This window comes from Amphiura filiformis, chromosome 8 (genome assembly GCF_039555335.1).
Source record: "Amphiura filiformis chromosome 8, Afil_fr2py, whole genome shotgun sequence".
Taxonomy (NCBI): domain Eukaryota; kingdom Metazoa; phylum Echinodermata; class Ophiuroidea; order Amphilepidida; family Amphiuridae; genus Amphiura; species Amphiura filiformis.
In genome coordinates, this window is record NC_092635.1 from 26,077,203 (window position 1) to 26,098,975 (window position 21,773).

General features: G+C 36.4%; 1 protein-coding gene across 1 annotated transcript in view; it reads left to right on the forward strand.

Moving 5' to 3' along the window:
* Nucleotides 1–3,972: 3,972 nt before the first annotated feature.
* Nucleotides 3,973–21,773, forward strand: part of LOC140158866 (rap guanine nucleotide exchange factor 6-like) — a 130,171-nt gene continuing 112,370 nt past the window's right edge. The window contains 2 exon segments of the mRNA XM_072182122.1: nt 3,973–4,128; nt 12,918–13,594. Of these exon segments, the coding sequence (XP_072038223.1) occupies nt 13,472–13,594 (123 nt within the window). The 5' untranslated portion in view covers nt 3,973–4,128; nt 12,918–13,471.

Consider the following 21,773-nt stretch of genomic DNA (forward strand, 5'->3'; position numbering starts at 1 on the left):
TAATACAAATTATGACATGAAAATGTAATACAAGGTGAGATGTGGATACTAAATCATTAGAAAAAAACCCATAAAGAACCTAACATAACTTGATAATGGAATATACTATACAACCTCAATATGTAGGCATATCATGATATATGAAACTGTTAAGTTAAGGGATCTAAAATGAGCGTTTATTGCGTTTCGATAGTATTTTTTGTGGCACATGAGAGCACCTCAGACCTATCGAATTGTATTCTGAATACGAAGCATGTCTTTCTGATATCAAATAATTTTCATTTTTTGAAAATCTCAATATAATACAAATTTTATGACAAATTATAAAAATTTGATATTTTTCGAATTTTTGATATAACAGTCCTCGAAGTAAATTATATAAATCTAATGATATATTCTTAAAGTGTATGTAGCAGGGAGGAAAAGCCGACGGTCAATTGAAAATTTTGACCTTTCATATTGAAGATATGGATTTTTTTCCCAAAAGACCTAATTTTTTTGGTGTTTTGGAAAAAAAATCCATATCTTCAATACGAAAGGTCAAAATTTCCAATTGATCGTCGGCTTTTCAACCCACCTACATACACTTTAAGTATAAATCATCAGATTTACTTCAAGTACTGTTAAATATCAAAAATATCAATTTTTAATGATTTGCCATGATGTGTATTAAATTGCGAATTTCAAAAATTCAAATTATTTGATATCAGAATGACATTCTTCGTATTCAGAATGCAATTCGATATGTCTGATGTGCTCTAATGTCCCAAAATAAATACTGTCCAAACGTTCATACCCCAGCCCTTAAGTATATAGGCCTACAAAATACCGTTTATAATAGTGAAATAATTATACGCATAATCAAGGTTTAGGCTATGCAAGGCCTATATAGTACGGTATGTAAGCCGCAATATATTTTGGGCAAATATTTGTGCAAAATACGACACTTTAAAATAGTATTTTGTTTAGAATGTTTGCATCAAGTTTTCAAAAATGTTTTTGAGTGTTATTTAAACGATTTTATACCCTTTATAAAACCGGACATTTTAACGTTTTTTGTAAAAGTGTGTTTGTTGGGTAGTGTACTAGGCTCAAATAATCATGGGTCATGAACATTGGAGTCGCCAAATCCCGGTGCGTCCCTGTCTCACGCCAAGCAATTCCAAAAAGTTGACATATTTACTTTAACAGCAAGTAACAGGATTTGATCAACTTTGAAATTCCACCCCTGTATAAGCAGCCATTTTGGATTTATGCAAATTAGGTACTGTTCCACTACTTGGATTTTCGGGGACTTCTTTAATAATAATGTTATTTGAAATGAATGGTGATTAAATGGATTCTGTTGCAATTAGTGATGGGTTAACCCTTACTCATCTTAATTTGATTGGCCTACTAGACCGTGTTCCAACCAGCAAGTTTGCGTAAAAGTTGACAACCAGCTTTATTTTTTTTAAATTGGGTATACTGAATTTGATTCAATTGTCTGCCAGGCAGAATTTTGAGACTGTGACCCTCAAAAAGACCCAATAGGATAGTATATAGGGGCGCAAATTTGATACCAAGAACACTTTCCAAGATGTCAAATTATTCATCCATCCCAAGGATCCCAGAAATGTTTGTGCGCATACAATCTACAGTTAAGAAGTTATGGGACACAAAAGGTCCAAGTTCGAATTGCTTGTTGTGAACGGGTCCAAAGTTGCTCCAACTTTAGTAAAAATCAAGACAAATTGTTCATCTACAATCAAGTGCAAATTTGCTGGGACACTTTCATAGTTCAATGACCCTCCCCGCACCCCTTATTCAATGTTGTATACCAAACGCCTCATTTGTAAAATGGCCTATATTTTTGCTCCAACATTGGTTGGTGGGGGAGGGAGGGGATTCGAAATAGGTTGGAAACTATCATATGGTGAACTTCATATGACCGGTTTTATTGAACAGAGGGCGCGAAATATGAACAAGTGTCCCAGGGAAATTTGCACTTGATTGTAGCTTAGAGGCTTCAGAAAATGAAAAGTTTGCACTATCTACCATGTCTAGTTAGTATGTTACACGGCAAAGAGTTAAATAATGTTGGATTCAATAGGATTAAATATTTATTTATCATCTCTCTTCATAGTAACTATTCTTTCCTGAATCACTTGAACTTGAGGAACAGTTTGCCCCACTTTAACAAAAACGGAGCAACTTTCATTTTCAACCGGCCTGTACAACATGCAAATTGAATTGATCTTAGACATGCTGAGCTTCATAACTTAGTAACTATTATTATGTTCTATGTGCACAGATGTTACTTACATTTTTGTGATCTTTAGGCCCAGACGAAGATTTTGATATGTTTTTAGTGAATTTGGAGCATGTTTTAAATGTTGTATTAAATTTTGTGCTATCGCATATTTTCTTTGAACTGAAATGCTTAAGGGGTAACACCCCTGGCCAACTTTGTGCCTATTTTTGCATTTTTCTCAAAAATTATAGCGCATTTATATCGCGTTGTTAGTGATGGCAGTGTGAAGATAAAAGTCTAAGTTAGAAAACCTTCTCACACAGACCAATACGTATGAGCTTTGAGTTACACCACCCTCAGGATTGGAATTAGATAAATGCACTGTGTAGAACACAGGATTGTAAAGTAAACTTTATAAAGCTAATGATTATGATATGTACTTTTAAGTGTATGTATAGCTGGGATGAAAAGCAGACAATCAATTGAAAATTATGACATCACATATTGAAGATATACCGTATGGATTTTTTTCCAAAAACACACAAAAAAATTAGGTCTTTTCGGGAAAAAAATGTATATTTGAAAGTTCACAATTTTCAATTGATCGGCTTGGTCGGCTTTTCATCCCAGCTACATACACTTTAAATACATATCATTAGATTTAATATAAAGTTTACTTCAAGGCAGACTTGTAGTAGGGCCTACCCGTACTCGGGTCCCAATTTCCAATGTCCCCGGACCCGTACTCATGCCAGATTTTTTTGAACACCCTATATGTGAATTAGATATTTATATGTATAAAAGTAATGCCAGTTTTAGCCAAAGGAAATTTTACATTAAGTGCTCTGGTATGAACGTTTTGACAATATTTTTTGTGTGACATGAGAGAACATCAGACATATCAAATTGAATTCTTCTGATATCAAATAATATTGATTTTCTAAGGTTTTTTTTCTAATTTCTTATTTTATTAAGTACTTTGAACATCAAACAAAAACAATCTTATAATAAATCATGCAATTTATTTTTATACATGTTACAGTCTTCGAGTTTTCCTTTTTATGCCTTAAAAGTTGTTTAAACCCACGGAATTGCATGACACACATATTCCACTGCATAAATTAAAAGCTTGTTAAATCCTTAATTGCTTAAGTTTAAAATTAAGATTAACACTATGAAAATGCAGTTGTACTAAGTTAGATGCACCAAAGTGCAGAAATTCTTTATGCACACCAACTTCCCATTGGAATTACACAGAGCTCCTCCACCACCCGACCCGACTAATTAACTTGATTAAGCTTGCTTGTGACAACAGTCAAAGGTCAGCTCCCCCGTTTCCTGTTTCATTGTTATGCAAATAGCGATCGATCAGCGTGGTGACTTTGCCTGTTTGGTAATAGTTTCCGTGGACATTTCAAAAGACACCATAGCGTCCTTCACGATCGATATCCGTGGTGACTTTGTGCTTCTTGATTTTTCTTCCGTGGAGACTTTGTCGGTTTGGTAAAAGTTTCCATGGAAAGTACCGTGGTGACTTCCTACTTTTTGCTCTCATTCCTAGCTCCAATACTTAGACAATCTGGGACAATCCAGGGGACAATCCGCATAATGTAATAGCGCCATCACCACTCAAGACGCTTACAATCCGGGAGTTTTCTATTGATCTACCAATCAGGGGCTTGCAAGTTATCACATGATGACCTTTGCATGACCTTTCTATGCACTCAGTGAATCATCACCAAGGTCATCAAAATGTACTACAACTTGTAAGTGCCGGCGAATGAAAAACATAGTTTTGAAATGTCAATAATGATATAACCGGATGTGGGAATACTCTGTTAAGTAGAATAGGATAATTGCCAACACTTTCGAGTACACGTGACTGCCATTTGAAGGTAAAACGTTAAGATTTAAGTATAAGAAAAGACATGTTTGTAACGTAAACAACAGGCGAAGTTGCTAATTGATTGGTATGGGTATTGATGGGTGTCATATACACCATGGTCCATGCGTACAGCTAGCAGCTGAGCATTTCAGCGCTAGTGTTTACAAGTTAAAATTAGGGAGAACATTTCATTGTATTATAAAATACTATTCGTGTATACATACGTTATGTACGTTGCTTTTTTTTGTGTATGGCTGTATCAACCTGAAGTTTGTTAATCAATTTAGTTGTCCACATCCAACAATCCAAGTTGTTATCAACATAGTAGACACACACACAGAGAGTCAGATAGTTTTTTGACATGGTCTGGATATTATACTGCACTGACCACTGTCTTCTGTACTGAGTGACATTTTTTTCATGGAATACTTCTCCACTAAGTTGGACGATTTCTATGTCATGAAAGACATGGCAAAAAATTGTCAATCGTGTGCACATAAAAGTACCTCTTCAGCATCATGTACAGTGCGAAGTTCCAATGTGTAACAGGCATCATAACTGTGATGAACTTTCGACGGTCAATTTAGGGACGAGAGAGGTACTTCTGCCAAGGATACTCAACGTGCAATCAAGCGTGCAGTGGTAGCGTTGCGTAAGAGACTGACTGTGGAAGAGGTGATGCACGTAAACAAAACGTTCTGTAAAAAAAATTTAACTGACGAAAAATTACAGACATTTGTCCATCTCTTTCCATTGGTATCTTGCCGGGGTCACTCCCATTGTGGCCTGTACACCATCCGCGATAATCAACTTTTGAAAAGCACCCTAAACAAGGATTTAACCCTTGGCTAAAAGCGACACCCTAAACAGGGATTTCATTCCTAACATCAAATTTCATACCCTAAATTTCATTTCCGCGTATTTAGAAATTGCAATTTTGCTACCCTTTTTCCAATTTTTCATGTTTTTGACACCCTAAACGCGATACGCCATGGATCGTGCCTACCCACAAAACGACCCTTTTTACGCGTTTTCATTATCGCGGATGGTGTACAGGCCACAATTGGAGTGACCCCCCCCCCGGGGTATCTTGTTGTGAAAAACTAAGTAGCTGAGGTGTTAGCTCAATGCTAGGAAAATATTTCTCGCGATGACCCCATATTCACATTGGATTAATAAGCTGTATTTTCACGCAAAAGGTGTCGTAATTCATGACGTTTCTTGTGTGCCAGTTTCGGTACAATTTGACCCCCTAGCTTACTGAATAAATTGTGCGGTTTTCCGAACTTTTCCGATCTTGATTTGAAACGGTCCATTACTGTACTCGACTACTCGTCCCAGTATAATCCCATCCCTTTTTTAGGTGAAATTTTTTCAAAATTGGGAGTGGGATTATACACAAATTAAAAAAAAAATTAAGTTATATATATTTTTTAAGTTTTGGAGTGTCCCAGGACCTAGAGCTCTGTGTGCTAGATAGACTATGCCATAGTCGAATTTTATTAAAAATATGTTATTATTAGTCATGATGAACCCTTTTCGTTGAACTCAAAATTATACTGATGTTAAATTAAAATTAAAGTATTCAATAGTAAAATGGACATAAAGAGTTAAAAATATCAGATGATTAGTGACAATAAAAGTAATTGAATGCAACATTATCTTGCATAATTATAATGGCTCACTTTAATACTGAACAATTCTGATTTTGGAATCTACCAGTTTATTGATAGCGAACCCGAAAATTGTCTATGGACTTTGAATTGTAAGCAGAACTTTACCCCTGGACTTTGCTCTCTAAAAACACACTGTCAAGCATACTTGTTTATCAGTCCATTAACCACAAATACGTGCTAGATGTTTGATGAGAGATTAACTTTCAGCGTCAACACAAAAGCGCCCGCAAGTACCACAGACAATTGTGTACGGTGTAGTTAATGGTAATGGCCCGGGCCCAGAAGATTTAAACCATAGCGAGATATGGGCGACCAATCACAAGGCAGATCCATTTAAAGATGCATTACATCATGGCCAATTTTAGTTAGGCCAGAAATTGGCCTAACTCTCCATAGAGTCCCGTGTTAAAAATCTTAACCGCAAGGCAAAGTCAGTAGTCTACTTGGGAAGCTAACAAAGAGAGGGAGTAGGGTGACTGAAAAGATCAGATGTGAAAATCTATCAATTGTGCACACATTAATTAAATCAGAGTTTTAAGCTTAAAATAATACAATATCCAGAGTATGCACAATGGGCAAGTGGACTACAGTGTGCTAGGATGATTTATGGTTGACTTAAAAAGGAAAACAAATGTGTTTTTATATGCAAAGTAATAATTTGTGTTCATGTCATACTCTATTAATGTTTCAAAATGGATACAAATTCAATGCATTTTGTAATCATTAATAGAGTATGACATGAATACAAATTATCACTTTGCAGATTAAAAACACAAACAATTTTTTTAATAAGTCAACCATCATGACCATGAATGATCCTACATGTAGCATTTAGCTAGAGGTCCAGGGACACTCAAAAACTGAGAAAAATAAATATAGATTTTTTAAATAATTTCTCGAATTTTTTGAAAAATGGGGGTGGGGTGGGACTATACTCAAACATGGGACTATACTCGGACGAATACAGTAATTATTATTATTTTGTGACTTCAACTTGCTAAATTGCTATAATTCTGAAAAATTGCTGTGTGATTTCAATTATAAATGCTCTTGTATTTATACCGGTACCATACTTTTTATTGCTGTGATACAAACTGTATTATTTTCTCATATCCAACATATGGTCACATCATGGTAACATCATACATCACTTGATGACAAGCGATACTCATTTTATCACCCTCTAAAGTATACAATGTAGATGTGCATTGATCCTCATCATTGATCAGCCTCCCCCTCTGCACTTTTCAAATATTTTTAGTGAAATTGAGACAGCAAGAATAAACCAGATATATGGCGCCTTCTTAAAAGACCAAAAAACTCCAGCCATGACCTTGAAATGACCCCTGATTTTTGAGAAGAGGCATGCTGTAAATTTCATCTTATAACAAAATTTGACTTTTGTTTGACCTCTGACCTTGAAATGTCCTCTATCATATTTTGAATCGTATCAGCATGGCATGATTTCATTCCAATCGCACAATTTCTCTTTACCCCCTTTTTACCCCATTTGGAATGACCAGGCAGGTTGTGCTTTGTAGAGTAACAGTGTGCAAAGTGATAGATCCCCCATAGTTGAACTTGAAAGATCACACACTACCACAACTTGCACCACACTAGATGAACTTGGCAGGGGAAGAAAATGAGCTCGCAGTCCCTTATCTTCTTCAACAATTCACCTCGGCTATGCCCTTCCATAAAACACAATGTTCTCCAGTGACTACTCTGCCCTTTTTTCTCAGGGCGTCATGGTTTTCGTTCTTGTTCTGAACTTGTAATAATTGTGAGATGACTTGATATTGAAGTATGAATTTCTCAAAGGGTCTATAAAGTAGACTAATTTAGATTGTGAATAGTACCCTGCCATTTGTGTAAAGAGATGGAAGCCTTGGGTGTAAGATAGAGAGCTGCAATTGAATATTGATAATATCTCGATCAAGGACCGGTTACTTGAGTATGAATTGTTTCCTTGTTAGACCTGAACAGTTTCCTGTGTACCTGCTGATGGCTTGAATATTGAAAATAACATGGCCAGGATTATGTGATAAATTAGCTATACTTATGATATAAAATAGACTTCGAAATCCTCAATGCGCACAAATAATTCGGCTAAAAACCACTCTTGCATGTGGGATGATAAACCCAAGGTAGGCTCAACAACTCGGGGTCAGAATTTCGTTTCACAGTGCGAGAATCAATCTTGATTCTTGCGGAATAAATTTGCGGGAATCATTTGATTCTCGCAAATCAACTTTGGTGTAAACTACAAACATTTGCAGGAATCAACTTTGAATCATGCAAATCTGTTTACGAGAATCTTTGCGAGAATCGATTTTCTGATTCACGCCGAAATTCTGACCCTGCTTGAACTCCTGAAATTGGGTGGCCAATAGCTAAGCAAGGAAGTGTGGAAGACTGACTGAATTTAGACAGAACTAATAGTTAAACTGCAAAGGTGAAGTGCTTTGGTCAGATCAATTGAAAAAATTCATAACCAATCAGTTATTTATTTTTTCGGTTTTGGAGTGTCCCTAGACCTAGACCTAAATTGGATCATTCATGGTGATTCAAATTCAATGCATTTTGATATCATTAATAGAGTATGACATGAATACAAATTATCAATTTTCATAATTAAAAACACAAAACATCATGCAATTTTTTTTTTTAGTTTCAGGTCAACCATGAATGATCCTAGCATTTAGCTCTAGGTCCAGGAACACTCCAATAATCCCACCCTCCAATTTTGAAAAATTTTCACCTAAAAAACGGGTGGGACTATACTCGGACAAATACGGTACTAGGCTAACTTCCTGTGTCTCCCAAAATCATCACCCAAACTGTTTCTACTGCAAACGTTACCACATATTCACCACTATTAACACCTCAAAAGGTGGTTGACGGATTCACTTGCATCAAACCGCCCATTCACCTTCACCCGATCCGTTTCTGCTGGGGCCGTTACCGACTTTTTACCGAGTATTCCTCGCATCATCCCGAATTCACTCAAATTCATCCACAACCATTTGCTCAGTAGAAATGTGCTGCTTGATAGTTGTACAGTGCACAAGAGTACAAGGTGTGTGTGGAATTTAAATAAATGTGAAAAATTATTGGAATGGACAGACAGATGTTTCTAATCACTTGCATGTACATACCATGATGGTATTGAATGATGTCTAGCATATCATGTCTGACATCTCTTGGTTTTGGACCATTTACTTTTCCTAAAACCTTTCTTGTTTTATTTTTATTTTTTTTGAGGGGGGTGGGGGAGTTGGAGAGCAGAACTTGTGTCTTGCCAGTATCTATACAGCCTGTCTCAAAAAAAATTGTGCAAGTGAAAAGCGCCTTCTCACGGCAGTTAGAAAATGCCGTTGTGATATAATGCTTATATCAACGTCAAGGGCACAGTCTTAGCTCTCAAATGCAGTTTGGTCTGTTCAATTTGCTTGTTTTAATCTCGAGATCTGTTTAGATAACAACGAAAGGGTAAAATCACAATTGTGCCACTTTTACTAGGGAAGATCAAGAGGACTGTACATGTAAATCAATGATAGCATCAAGTTTATCAAGAGTTCCTTTGTGAAATCAAAAGAACGCATCAATTATACAACAATAAAAATAGTTTTTGTTGTGTTTACTGTTTTATCATGATACAGGTAGGCCTACATGTATTATATGATTCTCTTTTTCCACTTACAACAGGTTAAAAGAGAAACAGATATTTTACATTCTGCTGTAAAATATACATGTGCATGTCAATGATCATGGCAAATACTGTTTTCTTTGTCACTCAAGACAAAAGACAAACAAATATTCCAAACTTAGTTAATGAACACGTATTATTTGTTGGGAGAGAAATTAGACAAAATAATGCATGCGTGCTGATGTTGATGCGTCTTATGCACGAGCCCCGAAGGGGGAGTGCATTAGACGCATCAACATCAGCTATCATTGATTTACATGTGCAGCCCTCTTCCCTAGTAAAAGTGGCACAATTGTGATTTTACCCTTTTGTTGTTAACTAAACATAACTCGAGATTAAAACAAGCAAATTGAACAGAATAAACGGTATTTGAGAGCTAAGACTGCGCCCTTGACGTTGATGTAAGCATCATGTCACAACAGTATTTTCTAATTGCCATAGAGGGCGCTTTTCACTTGCACAATTTTTTTTGAGACAGGCTGTATATTGTATATTTGTCTTGGTTTCAATCAGAAATGTTAGTCTCAAACAAAATGTGTTACCAACAATGGTATTATTTTTTGCACAAAGGAATTTCAAGTTAGGGCCACATGTTTTCAAAAAAATGCCAAGTGAACTTTATTACAAGCATAGCTTATGCTCCGTCATTAGGCCTACTCTTTCCAAGATGGAAATATGCTTGCATGTGATGAAATTGGAGTCTGCTTCTAACTAAATAGAAACTCATATACCTTATAATTTCATTCTTTTCCAAACAAGTTTTAATATTTTTTATTGTTTTATATCCGACACAGAATGAAAACGGTTTATTATAAAATCATTTTTTGAAAAAGTAATTTTGTTTTTGAAATCACTCTTTCAATAATCCTTACATCAGACTCAGAATGAAAGCAAATCATGAGCTTGTTTTGACATTAAATTTTTTATTTAAATTTCCTTGACCATGTTCATAAATTTTCAAGGAACCTTGGTCTGAATCATGGAATATACCCTTTGTATTAATTTCACCTGAAGTCTTAAATAAAACAAAAAATAGGAAATGCTAAGGTTCCCTCATCTTTGTTACTGAACTAAAACCATGAGCTTGCTTCAACTAACTTAGATTTTATTATAAGCCATTTTGTAAGGGGTAAATCTGGCAGTCACCTGAACAACTAAACCCTGCTTAGGGGGTTTGCTTTTCTATTGTTGTAAGGATTTATCCATCCACCTGTAGAACTCAGTGTGGACAGGAAATAAGTTGAGATTTGCCATTATATGCTGCAGACTCACTCTGTGTGATGCTTTGTTTTGAGAAGCTCATGTACGTTTTACACATTTTTAATGCCATTTTGAACATGCATCTACAACATGTAGTAACATTCATTGCAATATAATTCGTTGGCTCTGTTGAATCATGCTGAAATACTTTGATTTCATCAGGCTTTTAATTGAGGTAATTTATATATTTTGTTTATTTTAAAGCCCTAACTGAGTGTTTATCAATCGACATTGTGCTTAAAAATATATGTGCATTATTCTGCATAGACCCTCCCTCGGGTCCGTGGAGAACGACTGGTAATGTAGATTACATAGCATTAAAAATCAACCCAATACACGGACCCTCCCAGTCTGTAGGCAATTTGACTTCCAGCTCCCACAAACTGCTGGAAGTTCACTTTTACGGATTTGGAGTCACGCAATCTTTCTATATACCACGTCCATGTTTTCACTACATTAACGTTTGTGTAGCGACTAAACAACGATATTGTATCCGACCAATCAACGCAGCTTGGCAGCGGGGATATTTGAAAAGGCTTCCCTAGCTAAATAATGTGCAAACATTTGCAAACCGCACGCGATAATGTACATAATATGGACAATAGGCCTAAGTCCGAGGCGAGTGGTGGCCTGTTATTCTTGCGCGTACAATGGGTCTATCCGAAGCGTGCCACTTGAGCTCAATACCTCTCAGTTGTTGACAAGTGTCCCATCCGATCTTGCGTCACATCCCGCGCATAGCTTTGTGCTACCATATTTGAATTGAAACTGGGGCGGGGCTTTCGTAATTGACATCGGAATCACCGTGCTTCGTTGAGCGAATATTTGGAAGTGAGATCTCTAACAGATTGGACCAGTCTCGGAATCAGCGCTCAATGGACTTTCGCGTTCACTTATAATACGAGTATATTTCTATATTGCTGCATGGTTGACTGTGGTGGGTGTAATTAGTGGCGTCGATTTGTGGATGAAGAGGAATGGGTTTTTGGCATTGAAGAAAATAAGGGGGGAGTTGACATTTTTTTCATAAGGCATTACGTAATTATTTATTGTTACATTATCCAGAGATGGAACCGAACCGAGACTGGGGGCCAGTCTATATTCTGCAACAACTGCAGAATTGTTAGTAATCGTGCAAGTGGGGAAAATGTGGTCATCTCACATAAACATACACAAACTGATAAACATATTGGCTAGGGCTGCTAAGAATACGCAATTACGATATTTGCGGCGCAATTTGCGTAATTGGCTCCAAATGCGTTTTTTGACATTTTGGAAAAAATCTATAAATTTTTTTTTTTTTTTTTGCATAAAAAAAAAAAATCACGGATTTGGAGAGTCCCTTGACCTGGAGGGACATACTGCAATCATTCGTGGTTGATTTTTTAAAAAAGTGTACAAAACCAATGCATTTTTATATCTTCAATAGATTATGCAGTGAACAAAAGTTACAAATCGGTCCCATTTGGATACAAACAAGTAATTTTTTGGTAACTTTTTTTCAGATTTTTAAAAATCAACCACAAATGATTACAGTACTTCGCTGAAGGTCGAGGGACTCTCCAAATTAAAAAAAAAAATTTTTAAATGATGGTAGCACTTGATGTTAGATCCAGAGATTCTCCCAAATCCGCAGAAAATAAATTATTCTTTTTTTTTTTTAGATTATGTGTTTTTGGCAGGAAATCACAAATTTTTGTGTTTTTGGAAAATCGGGGTGCGTATTTTGGCCTCCAAAATCGTTTCATAGCAGCCCTAAATTATAGGCCCCAATGTCAACCAAATGAGGTTGCTGTGGATGACCTTTGTATGGTCCCCATTTTTCTATGCATTATTATTAGTGTATTTTGCCATAAGGGAATTTGAGGGTGTTATGTGTAGTGCTACCATCTGAGCACTAACATTAGTAACAACTGGGAATGTCTCTGGTTGGGAGGTTTCCTGGTTGTCAACGCAGTCCTGGAAGTCGGTGATAAGGACCACCTTCACACACATGTGACACATGCACACACACACCCCTTCTTTGAAGTTCTTTCATTAAATATGTATCACATAAGTGCACACATCATATACTATTTGAATGTAGAAATGTCGCACAAAACTTTCCAGTTAAAATAATATGTCAATCGTTGATTTTTGCATTTATTTTTACAGATATGGCTATGGGTAACTGAATCTACTGCAGAGGATGTATATATGTAACACATGACTAGGCAGTGTCATCAGTTTACAGCTGAGTGACAACTCCCCCCATACACTGTACCCAGCAAACACAGACAGCTAGACTGCATCTAGATGCTACCACCAGGCAATATGTTATGAAAACCATCAATCCACTTGAACTGACTGGAATTAGCACCACCACTGACTACGGTATTACAATTTATCGTTAACCGTCCAACACACACCTGGATGATGGGGTTAACTAAAGCTATGGCTATTTCGGTGAAACTGTCCAAACAGCCATCATAAAAGGAAATAATACGCATTTATATGGACATGTGAAAATGTCAGCTGTGTCTGTAGTCTGACTACACTAAAATAGTGTTTCATATCCTTGTTGGATTCGTGAAATTACTGTCAACAGGGGACTTTCAGACATTGCATAAGCAGTTCTATTCTTTTTTCCTGTTCTTTTTCTTTTCTTTCCCTCTATTTTCTGTTCTTAAATTTTCCCACAATGGCATGGGAAAGTATTGAAACATGTGATGTATAAACCAGGTTTTCTAATAACAAGAACTAAGGTGGGAATGAAGCCTAAAATGTCAACGTATATTGAGCCGCATTTCATCAAGTGCATACAGAAGCTCTCTGACCAACGAAGTCAAGAGGTAAGTTGTATTTTTTTTATCAACTTGGGCTTAATTTGTTATAAATTCTAGGAAAGAACCAGAAGTTTGATAATGTCCTATATTCGAAAAGTGGCTTTGTTAGGAGGCGGGCCTCCTCTCCCCTCATTGAAACTTTAGTGTAAAATGTTGACTTTTTTACGTAATTGGGACTTTTTTTACCACCTCCACTTTCCAAGGATATTTGTTTGTATGACATCATCATACTTTTGGTTTGTTCCCTTACACATGCCTGCACTTATAAATTGCCAGATCTAAAGAGTGATCACACTCGGCAATTGGCTTTACTTACACTATCATAGTCTCATATTCCGCATGCCAGATGACGAACCTGTTAAATTGTATGCTCTATACATTATACCACAACATGGGAAAAAGAGACCAAGGTAGGTAGTGTACATGGTATCTTACATACAGTACCTGCTAAGGAATAGTGAATGTATGTTCCAGCCAGACCAAATAAAAATCTGGCCTTGGATCAAAAAAGTTGGAAGAAACTTGTTGTCCCCTGCTCCGCAGCCGAATGATGATGATGATTGAGTATGTAGGAAGAATGGTGCTCAGATTTGGCACTTTCTGGTCAGCCATGCCGGGAAAATTGTTGAAATCTTGGAACACTTCCCTGATGAGAAATTTGAGCAATTTGGAGGGAAAGTTCAGGCCCCAGATAGAAAAATATATCTGAATTATAATCCTGGGATACAAACTTTAATACCCAGGCCTGCTATTGGCAAAATGAGTTGGTAAACATATTGGATAAATTGTGACACAGCTGTTGCCATGGTTACTTGCAAATACATTGTACTTGTGAATTTGAAGGGGGAATAACACTACGATCATGAACTTGACATTTATATTTTAAACCTAAATATCTGGGCAAGTTTAAATACTGGTGGACCAGTTTTGAACCACACACAGTAACTGGTTCAATCTTTGCCAACAGGGAAGTTCATTGAGAAGTGTAAGCCCTGATCTACATGTATGTATAGCTAAAGATTCATGACCAGATTCCAGACATATTATTACTCTCGTAAACGTTCTCTTTTTAGCCATCCTGCATGTGTTACACCTCATTTCCTAAAAATTTGTATTTTTTATTTTACAGTACATACAAGTGTAGCAGCTATGTTGCTTCATTCAGTAAATTGCATACTGTCGTGTGCTTCACCCTTCTCATTTGTAAATGGGGAGGTGCTAGGAGATCTATGTAATCGCAATCTCTAGTGCTGCAAGAAAATACTAACATCACTACATACCTTGCTGAAGTGAAATACACGTAGTTCTGATTATTTTATTGGTAGAGGAACAAAGTCAGCCAAGCATCCATTAAATCACAATTTGTTTTAAAAACTAACATTGAGGATGTTTTATGTACTGTGTATGTAGAATTTGTTTGTGAATCAGTCCAACAACACAAATATTTTGTTAAGGCTTCTATGTGCTATGGCATGAGAGGTGCTTTAGTGCTGAAGATTCTGCTTGAATGATTCAAATTATGTCCAATTATGTTGACGGAATCAAATTAGGTTGCTCAATACTGTATAGCACAATATTTCAGCGGTAATATTTTTTTTAGATTGAGCAGTTTGCCGTTCCTTATTAAATTCATGATTTCAAAGACCTACACATTCAAGCCTACTTTTATGAGTCAATTTTCGCAGGGATTTTAAATCACAGAATCGGCCGCAGCAAGTGCGTAGGTAAAACCTCACAAAAATTGGATGCCGATTCGACCAAGACAAGATAGACCAGCAAATGAGAGTCACATGATCATGGATGAAATCAACAAGTTGATGTTCTTTACCCGAATTGAAATTCTTAATATTATCTGTGACTCTCTTGACTTATCTATAGCATTTTGAGGGTCTAGGGTTATAGTCCCTGGGTTACAGTACTTTATTGTGATGAAAATGTACACAATATTCTTCAAAAGATCCCCCCCCCCCAAATTGACGTCAAGTATGGGAGAAAGGATTAATGTTGTTGAACATGTCGGTAAATGTTTTTAGAACAACACGCAATTGCTGAAGACCTGAGTGACATGTACATGTCGTGATTATTTACCGTCGAAAAGGTTAAATTGGAAAACAGTTTCAATCTGGTGTTGTAATTGGTAGCTTCACTTAGAATAATCACTGGATATAGCCTAGAGCTTTAGTAACAGACTGTTTGTGTGGATGTAAGGGACCAACATAAAATGTTGATCAATCCTAAAATCCCAATAGGAAAATTGTTGGGAAGGGAAGGAAGAAACATGAAGGAGTACAGTTGCTATCAAGTTTACCTCTTGAACATACACACCCTAATGGTGGGACACATGCACAAATCACAACAAATGCCAGGTCAATTTTATTTGAAGTGAAAAAAATTACTTTCCATCAGAGCTTGTTAGCAAATGAGAGATGTGAACTTCCGAGCTTCGTACAGATAATTCAATATTTCACTAGTACTGTAAAACTATACACATACATACAGGACTGTGAAATTAGGGGAAACTATATTCACACTAGGTCAGGAATGGTATACCTTTTAGGAACTGAGGGCCACAGAGCAACATTAGCACTAGTTACGTGCTCAGTACTGATGATGACAATCCAACTCCTATCCAGGGTTCACAGTTTATCGCGTTTTCGCGTCCAGGACGCTTTTTGAACTCACTGGACCCGGAAAAAGTAAGATTATGTAACCTGAATGGGTCCAGCAGGCTGTGCTTGGACCCGGAAAAATCCCATCCAAGAAATAGAAAATGTCATCATAGATCGTCATTGTGCGATAACTCTGCTCTCAATCGGCTCACAGCACATTTTTAAACAACTTTTCATTCATAAATTACATACATGTACAATTACAAATATCGCTGCAACATGATACACATCGCTATTTCATGCACAGATATTTGATCAGTGATACGAGGGGAACTGTGGAAGAGGTTGACTTGCGATATTTTTTTCGGATCGTGCAAATATTATGTTACAATAATACTGTCAACAAAACAGGGTCAATTCCTGGTGACATCGCGAAAACACGTTTTTGCGGTAGTTGTATATTTCAACCGAGCAAATATAACAAAATAACCAAATAATTAGATGATTAAAGTAGTGCATGTTATTAGGTAGTAATTGTAGTTCTTTATGAGAAAGTCGGCCGATCGCGGAAAGTCTCTTTTTACCCAGTAGTTTGACTCGACTTTGGTAAGCTTTGGGTGCCGAATTCTGCATACTTTCATATTTATCGCTTATGCCAGTCCTGAAAATACATTTCCGGGTGTTTATGAAGTTTCGTACATAAGTACAATTTGGACCCACAAAAATCAATTTGGGACCCGCAAATTTCAACTAAATGGGAACTGAATGGGTCCAGCATAAAATAGTGGACCCGCTTATTTGAGAGCAAACTGTGAACCCTGCTCCTATCTCCAACACTCGTCGTGCTCAGTACTGATGATGACAATCCAACTCCGCTGCTCGCCCTTCGCGCTCGGTCTCGTGCTTCTCACACGTTATCGGGTGTCGCGATCAGAGGGAACTGAGCCAGTTCTATGCAACATAAAAGTTGAGGGCCCCATAGCAACAAAAAACAGAAAATATTTGGTTGTAATGTACAATATCATCCACCAAACTAATGCAAACGAGCAGCAAAATAATGAAATCCATTTTGAAGATGATACACTTCAGCCGAGATGTACATGTCGTCATGTACACAGGGTCTGTTCCGAGGATGGGGCAGAAAAGGTCAATTATGCTGACTGTTTCCTCTGTTCCATAGTGTTTTCTGCCATAGCAGTTTCTGAAAATCAAAATGAGTTTTAAATTTTTTTAAAACATAATATTTTATATACCATTTAATGAGCCATGGAGATATTCATTGTCATAAATTGTCCATGACATTCTTTGTATCATAAACAAAATGCAATGTTTGTGATACATTCTTTGTATCATGAACAAAACACTATTTCCTGTGTTCCATAGTGTTTTCTGCCAAGTTTCTGAAAATCAAAATGAGTTAAAATTTTTTTTAAACACAAAATTTTATATATCATTTAAGTTGGGCCATGGAGACAATCATTGTCATAAATTGTCCATGACATTCTTTGCATCACGAACAAAATGCATTCACTTTGAAGCACTTGTAGGTAAATTAACCACAGGCATAACTAAAACAAACAATTACGTAACAAGAAGTGACATGGATCGTAAATGAATCCTTTCGGCGGCTACGTTTTACGCAGCTCACTTCCCCATTGATTAGTCAGTTGAGTATGTTAATTAATTTGTGAGTAGGCATTGATGGAGTGGTTGTGTTTGATTTATAACCTAATAATGATTTCATCAAGACGATCTGATGGATGGATATTGGATATATATATACCTAATTCAAATAAATGTGGATCCATTTCCGTTTTATCAGCATTACATAATGCTTGTAAAGTACTGAGTCAATTAAACCATTTTAATATAAGAAAAATATGGAAGGTTCATTGAAATTCATCAAAATATGGACCCTGAGGTCTGAAGGTTTGGAATATATGCGAGATGACAATATAGGTTTGTCACAAGCATGTTTGGTTCAGATTTAGTGTAAACCATAATTAAGATTGAACAAATTTTAATCTTATTTATTATAATAATAATTATAATTATTTTCATAATTAAGATTGGTACAGGCATTTTATATAAAGCTATACATGTATGTGATGCGATCAAGCAAAATCAGTCGGAACTCAGAAATATTGATTTTCGAGTTCTGACTGATTTTGTTTGATCGCATCACATACATGTATATGATAAGTACATGAAAGTAATATACCTGGATACATTAGTGAAAGTTTTATGTTCATTATAATGCATAGAAAATGAAATAGCATACATGTAGCTCCTCTGTTATATATAGTTTCTATGAAGTAGAGGAAATAGTTAAAAGTCATGGAATAATTGTCAATGCTTGATTTGCTACAGTTTGTGTAATATAGTAATTGACCCATAGTACAGCATGAAACTATCGCACACATTAGTAATTACTTGGGCTAGCTAGCATTGCTCAAATACACCTCATATTAATCACTGATGCATGAATCACGACAGTCAGTTGTTCGTTCATACAGTGCCGTGCATAGCAAGCTGCCTGATGATCTAGCCGTATACCAGCTGGCTGCTTGCTTGTAGCTAACTAAATTATATAATTGAATGATGGGATTAGGTGCTCTCTTATTTCTACCCTCATAACTTACAAACCTTAGTTTAGATATTATATATTTTCAAATCTGTATTGAAGTATGACATTGCAAGTGAACATACTTCAATATCATTTGTTCCGGTGTGCACATACGTGTACATGCAAAATAAGATTCACCAGTTCAAATTAAAGACCAACTGAAGTGCATATTGTGTTTTAATTGTGTACTTCGGTGTTATTATGCAGGCATGTGGAAAGAAGGTGACAATTGAATAATACAGACTGTTTACATCAGATAATTGTACATATGCCAGCTTCTATTAATTTGAATGCCTTTTATGACAGGCTGGTGAATAGGATTCCATTAGTGTCGGATTTGGGATGATGGAGATATATATGGATCCATTATAGATCAGATATAAAAGATAAATGAAGCTCTATGAACTCGAGTCGAGTCCAAGTCAATGGAGTCTTGAGTCGAGTTGAGTCATTTGGGATTTGAGACTCGAGTCTTAAAATCTCCGAGTCGGTGTCATTTGGAATTTATGTAAGTTTCAGATTGGGTAGACTCCCGGGGGTAGACTGCATAATTTTGCAGTCCCTTTTTGATACACAATTCACCCTAGCCATGACCTTCCATACAACACAACACATCCCCAGTGATGGCTGTGGCAGTTCTGGGATGGGAGCAGTTCTCTTTCTGAACTTGAACTTCATTGTGAGATGAGTTGATATTGAAGTATGAATTTCAAGAAGGGGCTAGGAAGTACATGTAGAGTTGTAGACTACAGATTAGGAGAATAGGGTCCGCTTTTTACACATAGCTTCATCGACCTTTTGGATTGTTCCCATTAGATATCGGCTTAAAGATGCAGATTCATTTATGTACAAAGAATTAGTTTATAAATAGACATTGGCTACACATTGAAACACAAAGATGGTATAGATTGTTACAAGATAAGCCATCGGAATCTATTGCAGTGAAATTTAAGCAATACGGTACATTACAAAATATTGTAACAGAATGCTCAGTTTAGCCCCGTAAAGTATACTCAAGATTCTGTGGTATATCACTTTGCATAAATGCAGGATTCCACCATGCAGACACTACAGATTGCCGGAAGCTTGGGCAAGGTGGGTTTGCCCTCGTTAATGTTAATTGCTGATCACATTACCCTTCAAACAAGACAGGTGCAGTGTTCTTTTAGGATCCAATCCACTTGACATTTAATGGCACACCAGCGACAATGCCATACAGGAAAAATATAATTTCTAGTATTGCAATTTTCATGTATTTCTAGCGGCGAGCTTTATACTGGACAAGTCAATCATTTATTATTATATTATAAATTAACACAAAAGTACACAATTTTGTCATAGCATTTTCCAATTGATACCTTTCTGGGTTTAGGCAGATTATGTCATTAATTAAACTACAACTTGATAGCCTATGCAATAGTAATGCAGTACATACCGGTACAGCACAAAGTCCATGCTTCATTTATGCATGATATGATTTATGTGTGTACATGTACTTTTGATTTCATTTTATTTGTCAATGCTAATTTCACTGAAAACTAGAAAAAAATTGGATACAATTCCAGAGATATGTTCATATTTTGTTGCTCAGAACAATAGAATTTACATTAATGAACATAATGAACTTGAATACTATTATTAGAAATCTCAATATCAAAAGTAGAGACAAATAACATGTTTAGCTTGATCACATTATATGTACGAATCCATGTATGTAGACATAAAGCATCCTTTATCAGAGACACATGTATACATACACGTATCATGATATTTTGGCGATGAATAGGACTACTGAATCTCTTCATGATGTGTGTAACCAAATGGTGTAACTGTAATGTAACAAGCTTGATAGTCAAGTAGGCCACTGATACTTTAGGTATGCACAAATATACATTGTACAGTGTAGAAATAGTAAAGGGGTAGTGTGTGCTATCTTCTAATGTGATTTACTGGAGATATGTATTGGTATCCAGAATATCTGTCTCTCCTAACTACGCACTCTATCTTTTTCTTCCCTAGCCGTGTAGGATAACATGTCAAATTTAAACGTTGATCAATATTTCCATTACAGTAGATGTACAGGACATCTATCCATGTTTGTATTGCACTCATGGTCTAGTTAGCTGGCTTTGATTCAAAGATGCATGGACGAGTTTTCATCATCTGTGTTTTGTCGACTTTTTTCATACGGGTGATAATCTGCTGGTGTATCACCTCGGTCAGGGCGATGAAATAATTGGGGCTGCAGAGTAAAAACACTGATGATAGCTATTTAATATTTCAGGTTGACAGTTGACTATAGAATAGCTTTGATGTCAAAATATTGAATAGGAAATGTTTGCCAAGTAAGTAGCATTAAAAAATCAAAATTATCTGAGACCCCACAAGCAGGAGATTTCTTTTTTCAGATACAATGAAAATGGGTGATTTTGACCCCTTATTTTCAAAATTTTCAGAATCTGAGAGCTCCTCCCAGATTGGCCAATATTGGCTGTACATCTTTACTCTTACTCAATACCCCTCCCATTATATTGATTTCTCAAGTGCAGCCCCCTTCAGAAACCCGGATATGCATGGCCTCCTGTAATACATTGTCTATGCATGAGATGTAGGAGCATAACGATAGGCGTCTGTATGTTGACTACTAGGAGCATAACGATTGGAATCTGTATGTTGACTAGATTGGAATCCATCCTTCTTCCCAAGTGACCGCCTTCAATAAAGTGTTTCATGTTTACATTATAGCCTAGATGTAATCTGCTGCCAGTGGCACTGGATTTTACATAAGCTGAGTGATTGGTAAATTTCATTGGGAAAATGAAAATTAAAACACGTTATTGGAATAACATGCTGGAAGTGGCAAAATAGAAGTTGTAAATATTGGTTTCATCGTACACTACGCTCTTAACATTAACACAGACTAACATAAAACAAAGCAGCACTTGTTATG